Source organism: Triturus cristatus, chromosome 4_1 (assembly GCF_964204655.1).
Source record: "Triturus cristatus chromosome 4_1, aTriCri1.1, whole genome shotgun sequence".
Classification (NCBI taxonomy): domain Eukaryota; kingdom Metazoa; phylum Chordata; class Amphibia; order Caudata; family Salamandridae; genus Triturus; species Triturus cristatus.
Genome location: NC_140585.1, coordinates 458,834,814 through 458,855,460, shown reverse-complemented (window position 1 = coordinate 458,855,460; position 20,647 = coordinate 458,834,814). Strand labels below are relative to the sequence as shown.

General features: G+C 42.8%; 1 protein-coding gene across 11 annotated transcripts in view; it reads right to left on the bottom strand.

Moving 5' to 3' along the window:
* CALD1 (caldesmon 1) overlaps nucleotides 1-20,647 on the bottom strand; it is a 567,652-nt gene that overhangs the window by 142,601 nt on the left and 404,404 nt on the right. For all 11 annotated transcript variants that reach the window (XM_085652624.1, XM_085652626.1, XM_085652628.1 and 8 more), the window contains one exon: nucleotides 19,094-19,248. In XM_085652624.1, coding sequence (XP_085508750.1) covers nucleotides 19,094-19,248 — 155 coding nt within the window. The remainder of the gene's footprint in view (nucleotides 1-19,093; nucleotides 19,249-20,647) is intronic.

Genomic DNA, 20,647 nt, shown 5'->3' with positions numbered 1-20,647 from the left:
TTTCCAGAGTGCAAATCTCTGCCTGACTGGTATAGATGGATTCTCATGTTCAGGTAATGATTTCCTATGTCATGAAGGAGACGGTGAGCAAACTCTAAGGCTTTAAAAGTAATCCTCTTTTTGTCTGGTAGCCAGTAAACCTGTTTAGGATAAGAAGATGTTGGGGTACACGTATGAAGATTAAAGAGAAGGCGGGCTGCCATAGCCTGTTTTCATACTACGATGATAGAAGTTAGGACTGAACACTGCCTTTCCTTACCACCAAGCAAACAAATCCGAACCAGTTAAAATGTTTTTTGATCTGGCCCCTAGTGTCTAGCTACCTTCACCCTGAGGGTAAACCTTCCCCTTAACACGTCAAGTTAGTTCCTCAAGGAGTATTAGGCAATGGCATTTCCTCAATAAGAAAGAAATCTGATCATATGAAAAATGTCTACTGCAGGATTTTGTTCTGACCCAGACATGCTAACAATAAAGGAGAGTAAAACGGAGTAAACATTCCATATGAATTTGTAAGCGTGTAGTTTGATAGACTATGTTGACTAGACGCTCATTTAGTTTTAACTCACTCAAGAGCCTAATCATATGTTTTATCTATGCTACCCTAAAACTTCAATGAAGAGAGACTCCTCGCTTTCATAGCAAAGTGACCTTCGAGAAAGGCACACTACTTTGTAACAAGCACATGAATACTCTTGATTCCTTATATTTCATTGCCTGTAAAACAATAGTTAATTATAATAACGACTGGTCTATTTCAATAAATCTAGTGAATTTCTTATATGCACTGACTAATTTGTATAATTATTTAATAACGTGAGACTTACTTTACAGTGTCTGCACATATCCATTTCAATGCAATATACATTACTAACTCTGCTCAGAATTTAGGTGTGAATGATCTTAATATCTATGTAAATATACTCCAAATATTAAGTCTTGTGCATAGTAACTAGGGGGCTTATTATGATGTTGGTGGATTAGGATGCGGTCGGTCTGACCGCATTGGCCGAGGGACCGAACAACAGCTTCTGATGGGCTCAAGGAGACCGTTGGGCAGTTGGTCCGTTTGTATTCCCCTCAATGGAGGAGGTGCCTTCTCAGGAACCACAGTGGGGATAACTATCCACTTTTCTGCCTGCCACTTCACTTTGGTTATTCGAACATGAAAAGGCTGGTAGAAAGGCTTTTTGGGGCCCCTAGAAGGGCCCCTGTCCCCCGTGGTCCTCCACAATGGACCCTGGGTGGCACCTGTGGTGGCCCCCAAACATCTCTGCATCGTGTGGCAGGCACCGCATGCTGCCTGCCACGGGGTGCAGAGATGTTTGAAAACATGCCTCTTTGCAATGGGGCGTTTGCTACAGCACTTTCCCAGGCCGCAGCACAAGCTTCAATACAAATGGGCATGTTTCCAACCACTGTGGAGGCGGTCAGATACTAATTTGGCAGGCAGGCCCACCAACTACCCGTCGGTCAGTCCCGATCCCGCAACACTGGCGGTCGGACGCCCACCCATCCGCCAATATCATCAGCCCCCAAGTTTAAGTCACTCCTTACATCAGTAATGGGAACGTTATATATACTGGCAGGAAAATCAAGATCTGGAAAATTTTACATGGGAAAGATGTTTATGGCACGTGATGTAAATAGTTTGCACAATTTAACTATTACCACTGTCTAACACATACTATGGTTTTGGAATATACCATTCTAAATCTGAAGCTTTGGGGGCTCCAAGCCAGCCATTTGTTAATGCTGCAAATAAGGCAGATGCTAATATATTGTCGGCTGGTTCATGTTTTGTGATGGAAATGTGTATAATACTCAGATTTCAAATAAGGCAGAATACTCAGCAGCAACTGTACTGTGGTGCTCATTCCTATAACTCAGCCTACGGCAAATCTGCACACTACAGCTGAAATCAGTCATTCAATTTCTCTTTGCTAGATCGTCATAGTGTAACGTCGTACAGGTCCAGGCTTCAGTCTACTCAGATTTAATACAGATTTCATCATGAAAATGGGAAGTAAACCACCTCTGGACACAGGGCAGAGGACAGCTAAAAGCAGAAAATGAGGTAACAAATTGAGATCTGTTCACTCAAGGACATGTTCTATTGTGGCCCTTTCTCAGTGTATGAAGCCCAGTCCGAGCTCTGCAGAAAAGGTCAGTTACACCATCCTGCCTCTCTGCCTGACTGCCTGCACAACACTGCTCTGCTGCCACAGTGCTTGAGAATACTATAGCCTTATAGCCCGCTACTGAGGGATATACTGGGTGTTAAAGGCCTGAAACCGAGTTATAGCCCTGAGTCGCTGGCGACGGCCTTCAACAAAGGAAAGGGCCTTTAAAATACAGTATAGCTTGAGGCAGAAGGGCTACAAGGCTAGTAGAACATTCCACCCACTGTTCTAAATTAAAAAGTGAGAAACATGGAGACAAACATTGGAATGTTGGAGATCCAGTCATATACCAGTCATTATAAGCCCGGAGTTAGTCCTTTGTCTTCAAAGGAGCTCCCCACATTCCAATGTTCTAATACAGACTTGTAGCCTGCCGTAGCAGGCTATACCGGCCATTAAAGGCCCGCTCCAGCGTTAAAGGCCCGAGCCGAAGGTGAGGGCCTTTAACAAGGTAGTGGGACTTCAATGGCCGGTATAGCCCAGCTACGGAGGGCTATAAGACTCTTAGAACATTCTGCCACTAGAGGGCAGAATGTTCTAACAAATAAAACAAAGGCCTCGCGGAGCACGAGGGGGTTTAAATCCCCTCGGGCTCTGACAGGCCTTTGTAAAACAACATTGGATGGTTGCTTTGCGGGCTTTTACCGGTGCGTAGAGGCTCGGAGCACTCCATTGTATTCAATGGAGTGCTCCACATTCCAATGTTCTAATCAGGTTTAGAACATTGGAATGTTGGGAGCTCCATTGTAGACAATGGAGTGCTCCAGGCTTCTATGGGCCGGTAAAGGCCCGCAGAGCAACATTACAATGTTTTACAAAGGCCTCTCGGAGCTCGAGGGGATTTAAATCCCCTCGAGCTTCGAGAGGCCTTTGTTTTATTTGTTACAACATTCTGCCCTCTAGTGGCAGAATGTTCTAATAGCCTTATAGCCCTTCATTGCAGGGCTATACTGGCTATTAAAGGCCCAATCGCTTGTTAAAGTCCCTCGCCTTCGTCTCGGGCCTTTAACGCGAGAGTGGGCCTTTAATAGCCGGTATAGCCCGCTACGGCAGGCTATAAGGCTATAATAAAACTGCCAGAAAGAAGTGATTCTGGTCATGCTCTCTACAGGAACTGATTACTTGTGAAATGGCTCAATAACATCCATCTATTTCTTCTTTCTCCTTTCAATGTAAGTGTCATTGTCTTGACTGTTAATCAACATTCATGCTGGGCTTAAAACTTTAGGGCTTTGTCACAATACAGCATTTCTGAATTGTTTTTTTTAATAACCTTTCTAATTTGCCGTTACCTTTAACTACACCGGCTTGATTTCTATATTTACGGTTTATATCATTATTCTCATCAGTGGAATAGAATTATGTGATGAAGTGCATGGTGGCTCAGTGGACTATTGCGTCCACTGCAGGGAGCCTGTGTTCGACCTCATGGTCACAGGTTCAAATCCTGGCGGATCCAGTCAGCCTTTCATCCATCTGAGGCCGATAAAATGAGTAGCACTGACTGGGTAACAATAAATATCTGTTATTCAGCACCAAGATACCATGGTGTTAAACCTTTCCCAGCTCAAATACAGTTGTGACTCCCTATTCCTGGCGCTCTACATAGTAATAGTTTGGGTATGCATTCATTTAAACTCTCTTTACCATTACCACAGCTCTGCTGTTTTGATGGCTTGATCTACACTGAGAAGTCTATGCTCCCAATCATCTGTTACCTAGCTGGTATTTGGGGACATTTGCTTGTGGTCTGTGCTTTAGTTCATGGTCAGAAACCCTGAAAGCTTCAAGTCTCAGGTACTAGGTTCTAGGGCATTTTTTGTTTTGTTTTTCTTGTCTCAGATTTCTCCTCTGCCCTGGTTTGCCTATTTTATGCTCCCAAGAGACATCTTTTTCTCTGTGTGGCTTCCCTCAGTCTCTATGCTGATAGGTGGCTCTAGAAACTGGTGGTTGCCAGCAACAACATCGGATTGTAATTAATGTTTGGAAGGGTTGCTTAAATGGTCATGTGATACCTGTTAATTTGGGCATTTTCATCACTCTACTTATTGTGACACTGGAACTTAAGATGTATTCTAGATATTGACAACTGAAGGATGTTTCCCAGTTGTGATCTGTACCCATGGTTAGAGCATTGTATGTGTTCACGTTATACTTATTTAAATAACGTTGGGGAAAAGTTAATTGTGCATTCTTTCTTTCATCTATACTAAAATATTCTCAAGTTACAGTTTACTCCAAAAGGGCAATTTGAAGATCCCCAAACATTAAACTAATATCGAATGGCTGATGTATTGAATGATGAAGTGCTTCTTACACAATAAACATGTAATGTAAGCACTTTTATATTGCCTTATAGCCCACTGTAGCCGGCTACACCGGCCATTAAAGGCCCGCTCCAGTGTTAAAAGGCCCGAGCTGAAGGCGAGGATCTATAACAAAGAAGCAGGTTTTTATGGCTGGTATAGCCCAGGTACGGCGGGCTATAAGGCTATTCGAACATTCTGCCACTAGAGAGCAGAATGTTCTAACAAAACAAAGTGCTCAATGAGCCAGAGGGAGTTTAAATCCCCTCAGACTCCATGAGGCCTTTCTTCACAGCAACAGCTATGAACGACAAACATTGGAATGTTGGTGCTCCGGGCTTTTACCAGCCATTAGAAGCCCGGAGCACTCCATTGTCTTCAATGGAGCTCCCAACATTCCAATGTTCTAATAAAGAATGGTTTTGTGTTGGAAAGGTGTGCTTCCAGAAACCCAACTGCGCTCATATTGAACAAACCTGAATCAACTGTAAAGCACACATGACAAACTGAAAGAGGTGCCGCATGTAGACGGAGGCGTGACTACAGTAGCAGCCCGTGGTGGGACTGCTGCCGGGCGCTGACGTTTGGCGTGGGTAGTAAACTACGGATTACGGCTGATTAGAGGTAAGTAAACATATAAATAAATAAAACGAATTTCGTTGCCCGTGCTGCATTGCATTTGGCGATGCAGCACGCGCTACGAAATTAGTTTCATGTATTTATAGGTTTACTTAACTCTAATCGGCCGTAATCCGTAGTTTACTAACCCCCGCCCCACGTCAGCGCCCGGCAGCACTCCCACCACGGGCCACTACTGCGTGACTATCATAATTGCAGGAGGTGCAGTGGCACCAGGATGTAGGGGTGTGTGGAGCCCACTGCACTCTAATTATGGTTGTATTGTATTGTATTAATATTTATAAAGCGCAGCTGCGACCCTACGGGTATCCAGGCGCTCTGACAGAACAGGATCAATTATGCTGAGGGGGAAGGTCAGGGGACATCAGGCTGCTGGAAAGAGCCAGGTCTTAAGCCTCTTTTTGAATTCCATTAGCGACTTCGTCTGTCTAAGCCCCTGTGGGAGCTCGTTCCACATCCGAGCTCCCGCCACACTGAAAGCCCTCCCACCCAACCTTGAGCGTTTAAACCTGGGCTGTGCCAACAAACTGGCATTAGAAGATCGCAGACGCCTTGCGGGAGAATAACGTATAAATCTTTCCTGGAGAGGGACCGGTCCCCTCCCATGAATTGCTTTATGAACTAAGCAGAGGGACTTAAAAAGAACCCTTTCTCTAACTGGCAGCCAATGAAGTTCACGTAGCGCCTGAATAGAGGAAGAGTCGTACTTGCGATTTAGCGCCACATTCGCTGCAGCTGACTGAACTCTCTGTAGCCCCTGCAGAATGTATTGGGGGGCTCCTTGATACAGGGAGTTGCAATAATCCATTCTGCTTAGCACCGTACTCCTAACGACCGTGCTATGAGAGTCTTCGGGCAGCAGTGGAAGAATACGGCGTAAAAGCCGTAGTAACCCAAAGCATATGCTGGCTGTCTTATTAGCCTGCGAGTCCAACTGGAGATTGCTGTCAAATAAGACACCGAGATTCCGTACTGTGCTGACTGGGACCAGTGGAGCCTCATCCGGAACAAGCCTGAGGACCACTGGTAGGTGTTGAATCTGCCTTATCGGCGCATAGCACAATAGCTTGTTTTTATCTCCATTAAACTGCAGGCAATTTCTCTGTAGCCAGTCGATAGTCAGCCTCATGCCGCTTTGGAATTGCTCCAGGGGAACTGCCTGTTTCCCTTCCAGTGAGAAGGGCAGTTGCGTATCATCTGCATAATTGATTAGCTCCACCCCGAACGCCTTAATGATTGGGAATAGCGGCTGCAGATATATATTAAATAGGATGGGGCTGATGCTGGAACCCTGTGGTACTCCAAAATCTACGGGGGTTTTATCTGAAGAGAAAGGTCCCAGAGTCACCATTTGATGTCTTCCCGCTAAATAGGAGCGGAGCCACTGTAGTGCCTGGCCCCTCACCCCAAACTCCTCCAGACGCTTCAGCAAGATTGTATGACTCACTGTATCGAATGCGGCTGACAGATCCAGGAGCACCAAAACAGCGGTGCTCCCGTTGTCAGCCCGCATTCGCATAATGTCCAGCATGGTGACCAGAGCTGACTCCGTTCCGTGACTGGGGCGGAAGCCAAACTGGTCCTTATCCAGCAGATGGTTTTCCTCTAAGTAGTCCGAAAGGGACCTACTCAAGACCTTTTCTAAGATTTTTATAGGAAAAGGAAGGAGAGAGATAGGCTGGAAGCTAGCTGGAACAGTTGGATCCAAAGTTGGTTTTTTGATAAGGGGGGAGACTACTGCCTGTTTCCAACTCTCTAGAACCAGACCCGCTTCCAGAGACTGGTTGCAAATCTGGGACAGCCAGGGGAAGGTCAGGTGACCATAGAGCTTCCATGCCCTCTGGGGCAGGGGGTCAAGAGGTGAACCAGAGGAGATACTGTGAGCCGTTGTAGCAAATGACACTTCCGTAAAAGAGGGGAAAGTGGTCAGGGGGCAGTGACGGCCCGGTCTCTCATTGCCCATCTCCTTATCTGAGCCCTGACCAGCTGCATCATTGCCCTTAAAGAGATCAGTTATCTTTGCCACCTTGTCCTTAAAATGGGTAGCGATCTCATCACACAGGCTTTGTGATGGTACTACTTTGTTCTCTAGGCAGCGCGGGGCCGAGATGGATCTAACAATTTTGAACAGTTCCTTAGCCCCATTTGGAGCTTGCACTATGGAGTCAGCATAAAAATTGGCTTTACGCTCCATAATGAGCTGCTTATACCTGCTCTGTGCTGATTTTAACGTCAGCTTGTCCATGTCCAGGTATCCCTTCCTCCATTTTCTTTCGGCCCGTCTGCAGTGTTGTCTTAGCATTCTCAGGTCTTCATCGTACCAAGGAGCAGACAGTTTATTCCTAATTCTTATCTTTTTTAGCGGAATTAGATGGTCTAGATCGGTAGTGACGAATTCGTGGTAGGCGTTATAATTCGCCTCCACCGTACTGGAGGCCTGAAAAAGGCTAACTGTGGGAGGAGTTAGAAGAACGCCCATTTTTGCCAGTTTAGTCCAGTTTCTGCCTTCCCGGTACGATACTGCGGTTTTAAATTGGGCTGGGGTATCAGCTAACAGTAGATTAAAATGAATAAAGTAATGGTCTGTCCAGATTTGAGGCAGGATGTTTAAAAGTTCAGCCTCAGACTCATTTGCAAAGAGAAGATAAAGTATGTGACCTCCCCGATGAGTGGGGGAGGTGACTAATTGATGCAGGCCAAGACTATTACAAGTATACGTCAAGTCCCTCAGCTGGTTCTTCATGCTGACATTCTCCCACCAGTTAAAATCACCCAGAATAACCATTTTGGAGTGTGTTAGTGACAAGTTAGTAATAATGTTCAGAATGGGCTGCAGTGGGGTATTGCTCCCTGGGGGGCGATAGCAGAGCAGACCTGTTAGTAGATTGCCTCTGTCGCCATGAAGCGAGAAGCCCATTACTTCAATTCCCTCCAGCTCGTCCACCTGTAGCAGGATGGGCCGAAGTTCCTCCCTATGGATTAATCCCACCCCTCCTCCTTTGCCCCCCTTTCTGGGTTTATGTAAAATTTAAAAACTACTGAATCTGCCCTTATCCAAGTTTCCGTGAGGAATAGCACGTCAAGCTTCAGATCTTCAATCAGTAGTGCGATTTCATTGTGGTGCTTGACTAAAGATCTACTGTTTAGCAGCCCGCAGTTGAGATTATTCAGCACCTTCGTGCACCTTTTGCCTGCACTCACTCCGAGGCATGAGGCCTTTTTAGCAAACTTAGTCTGGGTGATTACAGCATTATTCATCCTGCTACCTATCTCTAGTAGCTGTATTCTAGAATACGAACGGCGTACCTTAGTGCCATTATGGGAGCCGTCGGCCGTCCTGTACTCGTCCGGGACGCGGACGGGCGCAGACGGGCTTGCCTCTGGCGCCCCCGCTGCGCGCTTGCATTTGGCCTGTTTTATAGCCGATCCCCTTGTGGTCCTGGCGCCCCTACCAATATGGCGCCTGACTACAGCCTCCAAGACTGTCACAAGATGGTGCTGGCACAGCGTGAAGGCAAAGGGGATCCCGCTCGAATAGCAGGTGAGAGAGAATAGATTTTATGGTGCAGGTATGCGGAGGTATAAAACCAGTGAGAATTAAACATAAGCACACAATAAAAGATCGGAAACGGTCTAGCGGCAGAAACACACAATAAAGACCAGAGTCGATCATCAATATTTAACAGCAGTATAATAATTTTAAAAAATCGTCTTTAATTACTTAACAGGGGTGCGAGAGGGCTTATTTTCCTTGATATCATTAGGGCCCACTGTCCAATTGCTATGCCACTGTATGTAGTAAAAGCAGTACGTACGTGTAGGTTTGTGATGTGGTCAGTGCAACATTGTCAATGTTTCACACTAACTGATTTAATGTGAAAGGCAAAGAGGACTTCTAGGGACCTAATAAATAAAAGTGGTATTTCTGTGTTCCCTTATAAGGCAATTCATTAACCATTGGTGAATAACATTGCACATACAAACTGCTTAAGATGCATAGGGCCATATGTAGGAAGTTTAATACCGGTCGGTATCGGCCGATATTCTGTAAATATCCCGTTACCGACCGGTATTTAGGCTTTTGCTATGTAGGGGGCACATTTCAGGATTCGGTAATTTACCGAATCGGTAAAATTACCGAATCGGTAATTTTATCGATTCGGTAAATACCGAATCCTAAAATGATATGTAGGTGACACTCAATTGAGTGATGTGTAGGGAAAATAATTCGGTATTTAGCACCAAATATATGTTGGTGCTAAATACCGAATACATTGCAAAAAGCAATATTTTGCTGGACTAACAGTGCCATGTGGCAGACATACATGCCCTTAGGGCATGTATGTGTGCCACATGTGCACACATGCAGGAATCAGGGGTGCAACAGGGTGTCACTGTGACACCCTGCCACCCTTGATTGTGCTCCCCCCATTACCGAATCGGTATTTACCGATTCGGTAATGGTAACTGGCTTCCCATTGATTCCTATGGGCCTCCTGGCCCATAGGAATCAATGGGAAGGTATGCATCATTACCGAATCGGTAAATACCGATTCTAAATTACCGACCCATTCCGAATCGGTACATATTACCGATGGATTAACTACATATCATTTACCACTTCATAAATACCGAATCGGTAAAATTCGGTATTTATGAAGTGGTAAATGTTAGGCTACCTACATATGGCCCATAGTATTTAAATTACCATGGAAACCATTTTGCCTCGGTAGCTTTGTGTTAAATAATCACAAAGGTATAATTTGTCATTACGCACTGATCATAATTTAACTAATTAATTCCTCAGAATTCACTCAATCATGCCACTTAACTTAAGTCTTCCGTACCACATAATTCCAGAGGTTCTTGCCAGGGGTTACTTGACACTACCGAAGAGCAGAGGCACCATCTAAATAGTGGTGAAATTATCTAACCTTGACTTGTTGGACAGTCTTTATTTTTAATCTGTAATACTCCAGATGTTCCAAAATGAATGACGTTTAAATGTAGCAGAGGCGGTTTGGTCCAGTCAAAGTGAAATATAAAGCATTGGGAGGGTTGACTTTTTTTTTTTAGGGAAGGCTATAAAAAACTGGGGTGAGCTTTCAAGTAAAAGGATTTTGAAATGTCATGGTAAAATGTACTGGCGCTGATATAACACAAATATCGGCCAGGGTGAGCACGGCCATTACCTTTGTGAGCCTATGAGGCTGAGTCTCATGTATGCCCGATGAGCTTTCTTTCAAATTCTCCGGATTTATCCGGCCTCTTCCATTGCTCTGGGATTAGGATCATGATTTTTTTCTGGCAGAAGAACAGAAAAAGTCATTCTAAAACTTGAAGACATGATTCTTCCCTCGTGAGTAAATAAACGGAGGACTTGCCAACTCCATCGGCTTTTCCCAAGACTTGTTAGAAGCGAGAAAGCCCAGAATATTCGCTTCAATCCCTGACGCCTGCGCACATTCACAGACAATCAACAAAAACAGAGCCATTCCCTAGGTCATCAATTATAATGACATTGCGCAAACCAGATCACCTGCACTGACGAGTTATCAGCCTTGCTTCAAAACATGTCAAGTGGCTACTAGACATCCCCACTAAACTTCACAAACGAGACATATCACTTTGGTAGGAGGGTGAACATGTCAAAAGATTGCATGTTATTTATGTGTCTATGGCGTATATTTATTTAATGGGCAACTCTGATATCAAACACTACATAAACAATGGAACATGAAAACCTGTAAAGCTCTTGAATCTTCTATTTTTATCGAAGCGCTGAAATAGTTAACATTTCTAAAGCTTTGGGAGACTCCTATGACATCTAAGCCCCGCACAGTTTTATGGCTTGACTATTTCTGAACACGGATCTTTGACACATCAAATACTATTATTCACCTCTCAAAATGTGGGAGGACGACATGAACACAGCAGCCATTTTGATGGACGGTGTTCAATGCGGGCATTTGTAATCTGTGCAAATGTACTATTTTTAACACTCACGCCAACCACCATGCAAACGCTGGCATAGGCAGAGTAACTGGATCATTCTGGAAATGGTGCGCTGCGGTTACCGAGTAGAATTGGAAGGGAAACTGTGGGTCCATACACATATATTATATTGTCCTTAAGTGATAAATATAGATTTGCCTTCATTCAAAGGAAAATATGAAGGTTTAAACGTTAATGTCAAAAGGCTATTCAAATATCCAGCTCCACTGCAATAAGTCCCTCTTTATACACCACTTAAGGATAATGTCCAACATTATAAAAACAAATAAACCTTCTTTGGAAGTGTGTAAAATGTTATGTCATGAGGCACAGTGTATGTCGATGCTAGTTATGATTTGTTTTGGGACCATTGGGGCCCACAAGAGAAGAATAAACATTTGATTGGGTGGAGACAAAGCAACAGCCTTTTTAATACTCAACCTGATGCTGACTCTGAGACAGTGGACTACAAGATGGTGCTGTGTAGGATGATAATGTGGTTGAAGGATTGAAAGCAAAAAGTTCGAGGAAACCCACGGCAAGGATGTCAGGTTCAACAATAGAGTTATGCTGTTTTCACTCAAACGAATTGTAATTTAAAATCCTCTTTATTGGTTACGCCCGATTTTAGAAAGCTGTAATTTTCTTGTACCAACCATTTCTGCCAGTATACTAGATCACATGTGAATGGCTCTGCTGCTGGGGTGTGCGTATTGCTTCTAGACAGTAACACAAAGGGGCTCAGATGTGGACAGGTCAATCCTGGAAGGATAACTGGGAAGGGGCTACACTACAAAGAGCTTTGCCTCTTGCAAACACAAGGGAGCCTGACACCAGGCTTGCCCTGTCTTTTGTGACCCCAGGCAGTTTGTAGCCTTGACAGGTGAAGAGAAAGAACTTTCCAGAACCAGATGTAGGGGTAGGACAGGGAGTTGCCCCCATACAAAGGCTGGCACCAGGTATACATTTTGAATCTCCAGAGCCGCTCTACAGAAATATCATCAAACTGTGGACTTTACAGAAGAAGGACTACCCTGCTGCTGAAGGACTGCCTTGCAATATGAGAAATTTGGACCTTCTTGCTTACATCCCATGCAACCCAGAGTGACTCTAAGTGCCAATTGACTGACCTTGTGTGTGAGCTACAGGGACACAAAAAGCTTCAGAGGCCTTCCTGGAGAGAGTCATCCCACAGAGGTGCCCCCCTAGGTCCTTGACCCTCCGCTGGCATCAGAGTGCACTCCTCTCTGCCTAACAGTGGGTTCCATCATGTCCCACAGAGTGAACACTACTCAACGTAGAACCTTGCATTGCAGCCGCTCACACCTCCCGATTGCCAGCCTCATCAGAACTGGCACAGCACAATCCAACTCGACACAGGACCTCGCATTGTAACCCTTGCAGCTCCTGATCAGAAATTGTGCAGCGGACGCAACCTAACGCAGGACTTCACATTGAAGCCTTCACAGCTCTTGCTCAGAACCAACGCAACTTTGCGCAGAACTTCGCAGCACTGCAAGACTGCAGATTAGAACCGACAACGAGTACGTGAAGTCTTGTATCAAGGACATAAGGTACAACTCTTAACAGGCCAAACCTGGTTCCTGTATCCATCCCTCGCTACATCATTCCAGTCGAACTTGTGACTGTGTTCCAGTCCAGTGTGAACAGATAACCATAATTTGTGTTTTGTGCTTTTGGCTTAATTTTTACTAAAACATTTCATTGTAGGGTCCTTACATGTGTCATTGATCTTTGAGGTCAGGAATTGCAAACTTCATAAACAGATTTACCAGAATTCATTGCTTTGCAGATAGCCTTGCCTTCCCAAAACAGCATCAGATCTCAAATCTCGAAGGTGAGGCAATCATTCACACATTAGCCTCATGATCCATCGAAACATGATAAGCTGACCTATATCAAACAGATCTCACTAGGTAATTTCCCATGGTGATTATCACTACATCCAAGGATAGTGATTTTCCTTTGTAAAACAAAGCTATGGGTGGAGAATGCTATTAGTGGCATAGAGCCTTTATTCTATCTGAATAGTGTTTGCCAATTATCTGTCAGAACATCCAAACTGCTGGCTATGCAAAACTCTACAACATGTACTATATTGGGGTGGCACAGAAGAAACATTAGTTGCACATCTTTTGCCTCTTCAATAGATGACCAATAACCTCCTGAAACATAACGATGATCATGACAAAAAAGTACTATAATGATATTATAGTGGTAGCCGGATTGATGTACAGAGTATGCCACTTTAGCAAAAGGAATACCAAAAACATCTATTATATCAAAAAGAAGCAATTATCTTTAGTCTTGAAAAGAGCCTAGAAGGGTAACAAAGCCTCACTCACAATCCCTGAGCCAATTCCAAACTATCAACAGACTGCACAAACTGTAGCATTGTTATCTTTCTCATGCATATTTGTTTTGTAAGAGCTTAATCATGGACAATAAACACTCAACATGCTCTACTATCCAACAGTGCAGAATCACTCATAGTCATTCCCCCTAAATTTTCAAATTATTTGACAAAAGGGAACAACTGACAGTCAGCATCACTCATGGAAAATCCAATACAAGGAGGTCAATGCACTCTTTTGGCAGATGCCCTAACGTATAGACACATTTCAGCAGTGCATCGATTTTCTCTTTTATCCTCCTGTATTTGCATGGGTTCCTCTTGGGACAAAGAATCCACATGAGTTTCTAGATGATTAAATACTGGGACCCTGGTAAAACCAGAAAATGAGAAAATCCCTCTCAAGACCTTTTTCCTTACTTATATTTTTCCTATGACGTTTAATCAATCAATTAGTTTAAGTCAATAAATTCAGATGTAGGGCAGTGGGTACGAACCAACTTGCCCATAATCTTCTCTTTTAATCTACAATAAAAAAATGCTGTTCTGTTGGGTTCTCTCAACCCAAGTAGTTTTAAATGCCAATTGAAGAAAATGAGTAATCCAACTCAATACATTTATTTATCCTTTCTTGATGGCACACAGCACTTCCTCAGCAGAATACACCAAATCAGGGGGTTCCAATATCCTTCCAAGGTCAAGCAAGAAAATAACATAACTATCCAGACAATGAACTTAGGTAGTGACTAAAGGAGTACCCAGGCTAAAGCAGATCCAGTGACACAGCCATTTACCTATTCTATCTTTGCTCTCTCTTGAGAAAACTCTGCAGGGCAGAAAGCATCATGCACTGTTAGAGACTCAAAATATTCTCTTATCTTCAATGGATCAAGAGATGCGCAAAGGGACTATTGGGGTATCAGCAAACCTAAAAGCTAAAGGCGGTTTTAAGGCCACATTCTCAAGGCAAGGTTGTTGGGGTACTCAAGCAAGGAACTTAGAGGGATCAATGGAACAGAAATAACCATGGAGCTGTTTGTTTTGTAATCTCTCTGATTGTTTAAGGGAATTATACACAGCGCCACCCTGCACTTAACATCCTGCTGTAAGGTGTCAAATGTCATCTTAAGAGGTTCCCAGTTAGGAGGAAAAAAGACAGAAAGAGCAAAAAACCTTATTGGCAATCTTAGTAATTGCGGATGATGGCTGATAAAAGGGTTGATAAGCCAGGCACCAAAACCACAATGAAGTAAAGATAGGAATGAGCTCAGCATAAAGGCTACAGAACTTCGAATATTATAAGGTATCCAGATGCAAAAAAATAGAGCAACAATCAGCACAAAAAGTCTTCTAAGTGGGTAATGATTGTGCCGATAAATTGATGAAAGAATGCAATGCAGCCATCTCAATGCAAAGTCTGCTGATATATTATCCAGGCAGGAAAGAATATGACAGGAAAAGAATTAGCACCATCATAGATCTTGAGTGAGTCAGTATGCCCCTGGTGCTCACAAACATCTTTTCAAGGCTTCTAGTTCTTTAGGAATGGTAAAAGTATGCTTGCACATCAGCATTTTATAATAATTTACACATTCACCCATTACTTTATGGAGTCTCACTGACAAACTAGTAAGATTTCAATATTCTAATAAACTAATTATGACATGCCATCCTTCTGACGCATATAAAATCCCTCATTTTATAAGAAAATTGCTATTGTGTTCAGGCATTTGTTCACTTCCCTGCTCTGATATTTTGAAATGAATCCTCAAAAGATCTTTTGAATGGTCTATGTACACTAGATACAGTGCAGCTACCTGCAGGGTATAATAACCTTGCAGGAATGGTGGGACAACATGTCATACATCATTATGAGGAAACCACTTTATGATCTGAAATAGTTCACAGTCTTCTCTAATGCCAAACATATCTTGGTATTTAGGTTTGCCCACAGTTATGTTTGTTCTATACCTTTCCTGATTCTTCTATGGAACACTTCTCTAAATGAGGAAAGAAGATGCTATGTTTCATCATGAATGTTTCTTTTTTTCTTTACTCTGTTGGCCTTCTTTTACAACTTGGTTTGAGAAAAATGTAACTTAATTTTTAGATAGATTATACAGACACCTTTCCCTATGCTCTTTATGCCAAACGTTGTACAATATGATTTCTATTCCTTCTGTGGACAATGCCCATACATTGCCCTGGATGCATTAATGGGTAGTCCTCCCAGCTCAAAATTAAAGGCTTAATGTCTGGATGTGATAACACAAGCGCAAGACCATCTCAAAGACTCAGATCATTGTATTTGGTCCAAGCAGCACAGACTGGGGGAAACTGACCAGTCCAATGGAAGCTGCCCACATGCTTACTCATTTAATACTTTTAATAATAAAATTAGTGTGCACTGTGCATGCACAGAAGAAAAGGTTTTTCGTTTGGTGATGCAGTGCATCAAAGACACTTGCAGTCAACACTGCCACTCATACCCACCATGCATCATGTTGTATTATGCAGCCGATGTATTATTAGACACCAGACGATTAAAGAACTGAACCTTCGATTCTGCAGATGAAATGTAATGGGTTTAATTTTAGTTGAAGTCACTGACCGAACTATCACCCATGGTTTAGTAATTGTTCAACACTTCAAGATAACCTACAAACCAGTCAGCTCTTTCCTTGTGCACAAGGCCACAAACCAATACTGTCCTGCAACATCTGAGAGATATTTCAACTTACCTCTCTCTTCACAAACTATTTTAAATGGAATACCACTGCAACGTCCCCTTCATGCTTGCACAACCCGCCCCCGCCCGTCGATTCACAGAAACACCAAACATAAGTAATTGCACATATTATTAACATAATTAGTTGCATTATGTGAACACATTTTAAGACAGTCAGGCTACTTACTATATTAGAACACCATTTTTCACAAATTTCTTAAAACAGGACGAGAATACTACATGTTAAAAATGCAGACGTAACTTTGTTTTTGGATAGCATTTTCCTGTTCTATGCACTCTCACTTTAAGGCGAGGTGAACCAATAAAAGGAGGCGCTTGGGTTTCAGATCACTTCCAAAAATATCCCACAGCCCAGTCCCAGGGTGTGCTGAGCACTGCAGTAGCATGCTCGCAGGCCAATATCCGCGGGGCAATGTTGAACACAAACCAGCCAGAATGACTACATCATTCTTGCCTCCTTCCAAAAACCCTAGCCATAATTATTCTGAGGCATTTCAAGGTCAGTGTTAAGGGGGTTAAGTGTGTGGTTTGTGGGTATCTGCATACCAACAGCCTGACATCAAAACTGCAGGGTCTGTCCAAATTCTTAATTGATCTTTAGTTATGTGCTTTGCTTCAAAAATTTAAATACAATAACATCTTTGTTGGCCGTCTATCAAAGAATTACACTAAGTCAAGTTAAAATAGCTGAGGATAAATGAATATTTACCTTTTGGATTCAAACATCCAAATGCATCATTGTATCCTTTTGAACTCGTTGCTTTAATACTTTCTGCCAGCATTGGAAACTGTATAATTATTCATAAACATCTTCATAATGTTCATCGTCAATTAGAAAGTATTTCACGGTTAGAGGTTATGCCATTCCATGATGGAGCTCCTCACTGGCCTAAGTTCAACATTGTCATTCTAACCAGATGGTTTCCTTTCATTATATTATGGTTGGGGGAATCCTGATAAGACATCCATATCAGAATCCATGCTCTCAGCGATTAGGTACTAGACTTCAACAGAATCCTAATTATTAGAGAAACAATGAGCACAGTGAGATGGAGCAATTCTCTGTCCCGCTATTAAGCTATCTGGGCATAAGGTTCACCTAATCCATTGCTTGTTTTTATGCAAACACTTGAGGCAATTTAAAATAAATGTAATTCTCTCAATGGCATTCCAAAAACAGATGGAGAAAGCAGACCCTTTACATATTCATTAGACTGATTTTTCAATGTATATATATATATATATATATATATATATATATATATATATATATATATATATATATTCAATTTGGATGCACGTTCCATGAACTGTTTCCAATATTTACAGAATGTTTCACTGAATAGCACAGGTGTTTACATGCTGTTGCTGTGTAAGGCATGATGTCTCCACAGGGCAGAAGATGTTGGATGTCATCTGAAACATACATGAAACTGCCTACGGACTTTATTTAGCCCTTGGCAAGCAGCCCGCCGTCCCACCAGTTTAGCAAACTGCAAAATCTCTTTGCAGAGAAGGGACCCCCTCTCTGCAACGGTTTCTCTCACAAAGTCAGAGGAACACATTGATGGTCTTGCATGGTTGATACACTATATTGTAGGACACACTTGCAAAGTAGATCAGAACTTACACTACACCCTTTTTAAAATTACCAGTTGCTCAAATCTGGACGACCCCACTACTGGCTGACTTCTCTGAAGAAACTGCTTATACCACAACCTCCCAGATGTAGACTGTTTCCAGCGGTGTTACATTTAGAGACTTGCATAAGTGTAGGAGCATATGGTGTCACATGTCAGTTGTTTAAGCAGCCCTCTGAAAGAGATCAGTCAATCTTCTTACTATTCCACAACATCAATTTTCCAGTAACAAATAGTAGAGATGCATACATAATATCTTGATGGACTTGACTTGTTTGCTATTAACTCTATTGTAATCTGTCTAGCAATTAATTGGTGTAAGTTTGTTATGTATCATGGAAACAATGTGCAGTGACTTGAAATAGTTTTTATTTGTCAATTGGTCATCCACAATAGCAACACTGAATTGTCCACTTAATCCACATTATATGTTCATGTTACAGACTTGTGAAGTGACAGAAAAAATCTTTCCAGGAGCTATTAATAAAACAATATCAATCAATACACTTCAAAGAAGGTGAAGACCCAAAAGGCTGTACTGTATCACGAATAAGGCTCCCCGTTTTCCGTTTTTACTGATTTTTACAGATGAATACAGACCGAAAACCACTTATTTTCTTGTCTGTATGCATTTTTAAATGTGGATAAAAACTGAAATTGTGTGCTTTTTGAGTGATTCTAAATACACTTTGCCATGGCTGCCAGGACAATAACTGTGTGGATTGATAGGTAAGGGAGTTAAAAAATAAAGGAATTTTAGTGAAGAGGCTTAAACAGCAGTAGACATGCACAAGGCTGATGATGAAATGTGCATATTTTCATATAAGTGCATTGATTTATCTTCTGCGATTATTCATATCACTGAAACCTGGCAGACATTCAAGCATGAGTGCATATTTATTGGTTAAATAAATGTGCAAATATACCAGTTTCAGCTTTATTTTTTCACAAAACCCATAATAAATGTGGATAAATGCAGATAAAGTTGACAAAAAATAAATATGGATAAATACAGACAGAAATGTCAACAACAAAAAATACCATAAAACCGTGAGCCCTAATCATGAATCACAGGCGGAGGGAAAGACCCACACTTAAAATAAAACAGTTTTAACATGTAGCAAATTCGATATCCCTATTCATGCAACTGGTTTTGTGCCCAATATAATCTCAAAAAAACTGTTTATAAATCAGACTGCACAAGTTACCTGGGAATTTCTGTGTGTTTAAGCTTGTGTGGAGCTGCGTCATGAAAGCTCTCCCCATTTTGTGCCTTAGTGTCAAGAAATCCCTTTTTGCGATCCCAGCTTGGCTTCCCTTCATCCTTAGGTGTCTTATCTTTACTGGACTTGTCATCTTTGATCTGTGACAGATACATTACAAATGGGATGGCAAAACATAATCAGTACATGAGCACAAATAGGTATACATTTTGAATTGTTTCAATTAAAACACCTTTTCTGAGGCCCTGACAGCTTAGAATTGCTTTCAATCGGTTAACACATACCTGCCACCTCACACAGTGCTGTGGTGTGACACATGAAATCGGCTCCCATCACATGGTCTCCCAGTGAGGAGCCAATATCACACGGTGGAAGGGAAAATGAGCTGGAAACCACTGTAAATAGTGGTTTTCCAGCTCATTTTCTGAGGCTTTGAACTGCCGACGTCCATTAAGGGGTGTAAAAACGGCCCAGGACATTGGCACCCACCAAAGCAAGGTCTTTGTTTTGAGAGGAGGGGGTTTGATGGCAGGATGCAGTCAGGGCCGGACTGGCCGTAGCGGGCACCGGGCAATCCCCCGGTGCGCCGCATGGGTGGGGGCCGGTTTTGGGCCCCTGGGGGCCGATTTTGTTACAGGACCGTTTGCAAAATCGTCCCTGTAACAAAATCGGCCGAAAACCGGCCCGGGCAAAGAGCTCGGCGGCACCCCCAAACCAACGCGGGGGGGGGGGGTAGGTGGGTGGCCGAGCACTTTGCCAGGGCCGGTTTTGGTTCCCAGTCCGGCCCTGGATGCAGTTCAAAAATATCTCATAGGTACGTCTTGGCACGAGGCCCCGCACCCTCCTCACACAGTGAGATTGTTCTTCAAGTTTTGGCAGGTACGTGAACAACATCCCCTTAGTGTATTTACCCTGGGCACAAGAAGCTTCACAGTGAGTACCTGCATACCTCTCCTTTGTTCTTGGCCCTTAAATGTCAACAAGAGGTCCCTGAAATTCGCCTGATTTGTTTTGTGTCCTAACGCAAAAAGTCGGGAAAATTATGCACAATGACAAAAAATTCAAATCCATCATTTATCACTATTTTGTAGGCCGAAATGCATCCTTGCATCATATTTTGACGCAAGGACGCATTTCGTGATAAAATAAAGAGTGAAAACACAATCAAGTCAAACATCAGCTGCACACCTTCTGGTTGTTGGCATTGCTCCTGTGCTATATCATCACTACAAAAGGAGGCAAAATTATGGAACAGGGATAATTTGGGGAATTTCTCAAAAGAAGAGTAACACATAATTCTCAAAATGATGCAAAACTAGTTAAGATTTCTTCAGGGCCTAACAGACACCCGCCTAAACCAAATGGCCATCACAATTGCTAAATACATGTGGCTCATCTTGATAGGCACAGCACCAGTGCTTGAAGGAGGAAGAACCACTTGTTTACCAACAAAAATTATTTGCCGATGTCATACTGGCCACAAGAACTGGTATCTACAGACTGTGCAGTGATGCTGAGTGCTAATACATACAGTTAAAG